The sequence below is a fragment of the Myotis davidii genome, unplaced genomic scaffold (genome assembly GCF_000327345.1).
Source record: "Myotis davidii unplaced genomic scaffold, ASM32734v1 scaffold77, whole genome shotgun sequence".
NCBI lineage: Eukaryota > Metazoa > Chordata > Mammalia > Chiroptera > Vespertilionidae > Myotis > Myotis davidii.
Window position 1 is genome coordinate 1,234,742 of NW_006289713.1, and position 6,338 is coordinate 1,241,079.

General features: G+C 40.2%; 1 protein-coding gene across 1 annotated transcript in view; it reads right to left on the reverse strand.

Annotated features, from left to right (window-relative positions):
- GPATCH1 (G-patch domain containing 1) overlaps window positions 1–6,338 on the reverse strand; it is a 53,207-nt gene that overhangs the window by 44,959 nt on the left and 1,910 nt on the right. Inside the window, exon 2 of the mRNA XM_006762263.2 lies at window positions 914–1,048. Coding sequence (XP_006762326.1) covers window positions 914–1,048 — 135 coding nt within the window. The remainder of the gene's footprint in view (window positions 1–913; window positions 1,049–6,338) is intronic.

Consider the following 6,338-nt stretch of genomic DNA (forward strand, 5'->3'; position numbering starts at 1 on the left):
ATCTGTCCTATCTTGTTCTTAATTCCTACATGAGTTAATTAGTCCATCTTCTATTCATATCTGAGATATACAAATCATTTTTCCTCCAGTTTCTATGTTAAAACATTAAAAAAACTGAGCTTTAACATCTTATTTACACCAACCATTTTTTTACATGGTTCTTTTTCTTTCTTTCCTGCATTACTTTTCATCTTTATTTTACCACTGTTGTTGTGTACAAGTTATTTTTTAATTAATTTACTTTCCAATTATAGTTGACATACAATATTATATCAGTTTCAGGTGTACAGCATAGTACTTAGACATTTATATAATTTATGAAGTAATCCCCTGATAATCTAGTATCCATCTAACAACATATATAGTTATTATAGTTTTCTCCAGGTTGAGAGCATTTTCTCCAGGTTGAAAGCAGGTGAGGGCTTGGTCCCATGTCAGGATAGAGGTGATAATCTAGTATCCATCTAACAACATATATAGTTATTATAGTATTACTGGCTATATTAAAACTTATTTTTTTATAAATAGGAGTCTGATCCTCAACTTCACCTACAAAACAACTGTGACACCTGCCCTCCTTAGTCACCGAGCCGTGTGAGACAATGATTAACTGAGCGGATCTGTGTGAGAGTACTTTGTGCATGGCAAGATGCAATGTAAAACGGAAGTCATTATCATCATTTTATCACCCAGTTATAGTTTATGTTAGTGAAAAACACTCATCTTCAGGTTGCAATCAATCAAACCTGAGTCTGGAAACATTCCAAATGTTCAGAGAAGACAAAAGTGTACAATGTATGTACTAAAATGTTATAGTAAGATTTTTTAAAAAGAGAGGTAGGGAGACGAGAATCTTGGGACATTTCAATCACTTGCTTTAGCAAGAATATAGCTATAAGTAGGAAAATCATACCTTCTTTTGAGCCGACCGTGTTGAAGTACCCAGCAGAAAACCCTCCACTGAAGGCTCCATGAAACCGCTTATACCTTCCTTTTTCATCTCTGACAGTCTGATCCTGAAGAGGAGTTGGTTTCTTTGGTCTCTCACCTAAAAAAAAAAATATTTTGAATGAGAAAAAAGAATGGGCATAGTGGATTAGAAAAAAAATTAAGGAAGATGTCATTTCTTAAATATAATGAATTGTTCACTTCCTGTAACATCAAATATAGTAATTTTAATTACATTCCTATTCCTAGACTTCACTAGCTTATATAGCTTAGGAAGTATTAATTTTACCAAGTTTCTTTATTGTCTAAAGCAATTATAGATGTCTTTTGTTTGTATTAGAAATATGTTTTAGAAAAAATGACCTGCTTTTCCCACTAACTTTCATTATGAAAACTGAATGATAATGGCCAGGGAGGAGAGTACAAATAGATGGAAAAAAATCTGCTGGCAGTGAAGGAGGCAAATTGCTGGTGTGGCACTTGGCAGGCATAAGTCTGCAACAGAAAAAATACTTCTATGTCTCTTCTAGAACTTCATATCATTCCCAACTCCAGAATTTTTCCTTAGGTATTGCCCATTTTTTCCAAATCTTAAGAGTTTCCTTATTTCTGGGAATCTTCTGATTCTATAGTTACTATTCTTTTTTTAAATATATTTCTATTGATTTCAGAGAGGAAAGGAGAGGGAGACATGGAAACATCAATGATGAGAGAGAATCACTGATCAGCTGCCTCCTGCACACCCCCTACTGGGACTAGAGCCCACAACCTGGGCATGTGCCCTTGACCTCTAAGGCTCTCACTATCTTTGTAGCCAGAGGAAAATGTTAAATTTCTGCCCAGCCTATTTGGCTCAATGGTTGAGCGTCAACCCATGAACCAAGAAGTTGGTTCAATTCCCTTCAGGGCACTTGTTTGAGTTGCAGGCTCAATCCTCCCCAGTAGGCGTGTGGGAGGCAGCCGATAGATGTCTCTCTCTCCCTCTCCCTTCCTCTCTCTCTAAAAATCAATAAAAACATATTTTAAATAAATTTAAAAAATAAAATGGCGATGACACTAATAGTAATAACTATTTCATATGATTGTTATGCAAATTAAATAAGATAATGCCTGTGAAGTGCTTAACAAGGAGAGAGACACACAATAAATACTTTTAAAGTATGAGGTAGTACTATTATTATTATCATTATTATTATTATTATTATTCACAATAGGTAAGATGTGTCCTAAAGTTCATCTGTATTTATTACTTCAATAGTTAAGCCAGTTACTACTTCTGGAAGATGGAACAAAAAGTAAAGGAACTTGCCTGGCTGGCGTAGCTCAGTGGTTGAGCATCAGCCTAGGAACCAGGAGGTCAGGGTTCGATTCTCCGTCAAGGCACATGCCTGGGTTGCAGGCTCTATCCCCAGTGGGGGTCATGCAGGAGGCAGCTGATCAATGATTCTCTCTCATCATTGATGCTTCTATCTCTCTCTCTCTCCCTCCCTCTCTGAAATCAGTAAAAATACATTTAAAAAGAAAAAAAGGATAGTCAAGAGTAATCCACAGAATGAGAGAGACTAGCAGATCTGGGCTCAAATCCCCTTACCCTGTTACTTGCTAGCTCTGTAAACTTGGCCAAGTTATTTGATCTCCATAAGCCTTAGCTCCAAAACTACAAAACGAGGGCACTAACAGAGCCTACCTTATAGATTGGTGCTGAGGATTAAATACCACATTCAGAGATCTACACACAGTGTCTGATCTTAGCAAAGCTCAGTTAACATCAGCTATAATTACATTTCACTCTAAAGAACTTGCAATTTAGGACCCACAATCCAAGATTTTCGCCATATCTTAGAAATGCAGTAAACACACTCGGTTAGGGTATGTGCACTTGGCATGATTTTTGGCAAAGGAGGGGTTTCTCAACATTAGCGCCTACTGCCAGTTTGTCGTGGGGAACAGTCATCGTGTGAAGGTGAGAGAGGCAGGTCCTCCCAATGCGGGTGCTGGTCTTGCTCTGTTCTCCAGATGCTTCTGCTCTGAAAGGGGAGGCGAGATCTGCAGATAACTGCACGGGACCCATGGCTGTAGATGATGAGGGCCAACCGCAGGACTCCTGAGGAGGCGCCACCTTTAACCACAGCATGGAAAACTCCAGGGAGAAGGTGGCACTTTAGCCAGGCCTGGTTATAATTATTGCTACTAATAATAACGAACCCCTTCTTGTCACACATGTTATTTCATTCATCATACCCTGATAAAGATGCTTTGATTAAGTATCTGCCCTGAGGTCCACAGCTAATAGCACAAAGCTGAACTCAGATCTCAACTCTGCTTCCAAGCCAGGGATGCCACCCATACTGTCCTTCACTCATCCCTGACCAAAGGTTTACTGAGGGCCTCACATGGAAGCAGCCCTGTTCTAGATCCTAGGTATGGAATACTGAATGCAGTCCCATCCCTGCTCCCAGGGTGCCCGGAGCCTGCAGAGGAGACCTGTGTGATACGGACTCTTCGGACAATGTGTAAGGAGAACAACATCATCGTCACTCTAAGCAGGAGCAGAATTTGAGAGCTGAAATACGAACACAATTTTCAACAGAGGCCTAAAAGGGTAATGTCAGATGAAAGTGGTCTAGTCTGCCTGGATGGCAGGGAAGAAATGGAACATGAAACCAGAAGGGAGGATCATGAAGAAGGCTTTGAACATGGTGCTGCAGGGTCTGTGATATGTCTTATGGGTGATGGGAGCTACAGATAGTTGCTTTTTTATTGATTTCAGAGAAGAAGGGAGAGGGAGAGAGATAGAAACATCAATGATGAGAGTAGCACTGATGGACTGCCTCCTGCATAACGCCCACTGGGGATCAAGTCCATGTGTCCTGACCAAGAATCGAACCGTGACCTCCTTGTTCATAGGTCGATGCTCAACCACTGAACCACACCAGCTGTGCCAGATCGTTTTAAGTGGGAGAGTCACAGCATCAAGGAGGAGGAAAATGGTCCTAAACAGTGATGGCGAACCTATGACACGCGTGTCAGAGGTGACACGCGAACTCATTTTTTTGGTGGATTTTTCTTTGTTAAATGGCACTTAAATATATAAAATAAAGATCAAAAATATAAATCTTTGTTTTACTATGGTTGCAAAGATCAAAAAATTTCTATATGTGACACGGCACCAGAGTTAAGTTAGGGTTTTTCAAAATGCTAACACGCCGAGCTCAAAAGGTTGGCCATCACTGGCCTAGAACTAATTTGTGTTCAGGATTGAAGCAGGATAGTAAGCTAGGGAAAGTCCTTGACAAGTGGGATAAAAGAAACTGAGACAAAATAATTAGGCAAGGCCAAATAATTTGAGCAATCTACAGCCAGCTAATAAATCACAAGATTTTATCTTCCCTAACCAAGGACACTTAGGAGCAAATGGGTTCCACATTCCAGACTGTCCCTGGGCAGACCAGCCTCGGTCCCAGTGCCTCTTCAATGCCTTCTTTACAAATAAAACTAACCAGAAAATAACCCTGACCTGTCTATATGCACATTTTGATGAATCAACATATTGAAGGATACGCCTGGAAAGCTAATGAATATTCAGTTAAGACCCTCCTCTTAGATCTCCCCTAGGATTCCAGCCTGCCAAGAAAAGACTTAAAGAGCCTCAAGACAAAGGCTCCACAGTATCTTTGCTCTTTTCTCCTAAACTTTAAGGGTCCCCACAAGCCTTGCAATCAGGGGAGCAGTGGGTAGCAGCATCTCGACCCAGGCTTACCCCCTGAACCTGTCTCCAAGGCCCCCTATTCTCTGACTTTCTCCTGTTGTTTCTTCTACCGTAAGCCTTTCCTTTATTTCACTGTCCCCACCTTCAATAAACATACTCTCAAGATCACCTGGACTCATGTTGTGAAATCTTTCCTACATGAAGTCAAGAATCTACACACTACAAGTGAGCCCTAGGAGCCCCACCTGGGGCACAAACCCCTCCGGGAACAGGATGAGCTGGAGGTGACAATTCTAGAGCCAAGTGAAAGTGTCTAAGGAAAGAGTAGGTAAGTACTGGTGCCCCCTCCTTCCAGGCCAGAGGGTCGATGATGTCTCTGGGTCTGTGTGTGACAGTGCAGCCAATAAACCTTTCTATCAGGGACAGCAACTTTAATTAAGTGGTGGAGTCTTTCCTCTAACAATGTTTGTCTAACCTGTCACTAAGACTTCAAAGCAGGAAGCAAAAATGATTATAGGTCTAGTATGTTACAATGTAAAATGTACTCAGAGTGCATTTAAACTTCAAAGTGCTTGGGAAATAATAAATCAATACTCAGAAACTTCTGGCTGGGTAGCTCAGTTGGTCAGAGCATTATCCCTATATACCAAGGTTGTAGGTTCGATCCCGGGTCAGAGCACATACAAGAACCAACCAATGAATGCATAAATAAGTGGAACAACAAACGGACTTATTCTCTCTCTCTCTTGTTCTCCTTTCCTCGCTCTATCTAAAATCAATAAAATAAAAATGAAAATATATATGTACATTTTTAAAAACTTCTAATAGTGAGAATGTAAAGGATGATTTCAGGCCCTGGGGGAAAAAAAAATCTACAAATCAAATGTCCTTTCCTTCCACTTCGAAAGCAAGGTTAGGCCATTAGGCTTCATTTCAGATTTCGTGCAACATCAAAACAGGAAGATTTAGAAAAATATAGGTCAAGTGGTTGATGACTTACATACAAGACGTCACTTCACAAGGAAACAACTATGAGACCAGAAATATAGAATATGAACAGCTGCCTAAGGTGGTTATGAACCACCACGCCCATTTAACCCTTGCCCTGCATAGCGAAGTTCAAACCAGTTTCCAAAGGATCCCATGCTGCCTTCTCAAGTTGTCCTGCTAGCTTGCATAGGTTATTTCCTGTCTACGTCACATACTTTTGCACTTGTGAACCTTGTACTTTCATTCTGTGGATGATAAGGGGGCTCTACAATAAATCTGACAAGACCAGTGACCTCATAGGGTGATCGGAACATAAATTCTTAACAGGCATGTCATGGTGAGTAGTCACACCCAAAGCATGTAACTTTTCTAGGAAGATTCATCTTTGCCTTAAGCAAGCTCTGTCATTATTCTTGTGTATCTAGGGTAACACATCTTTGAAATGACAAAGAAATCCTCTTTTTTCAGACCCCTCAGAGATGTAACCTCCCTCAAGGGAGCACATAATCTTGTTACTGCCCTGTAATCTCATCCCTACCTTGCCTTCTCTCAATTTCATTTAATCTTCTTTAGGTCCCCTCCTTAACTCCAAATGCCTATATATATATATATATATATATGTTTATGTTTTTATTGATTTTAGAGAGAGAAGAAAGCATTGATGTGAAAATGAAACATCTATCAGCTGACT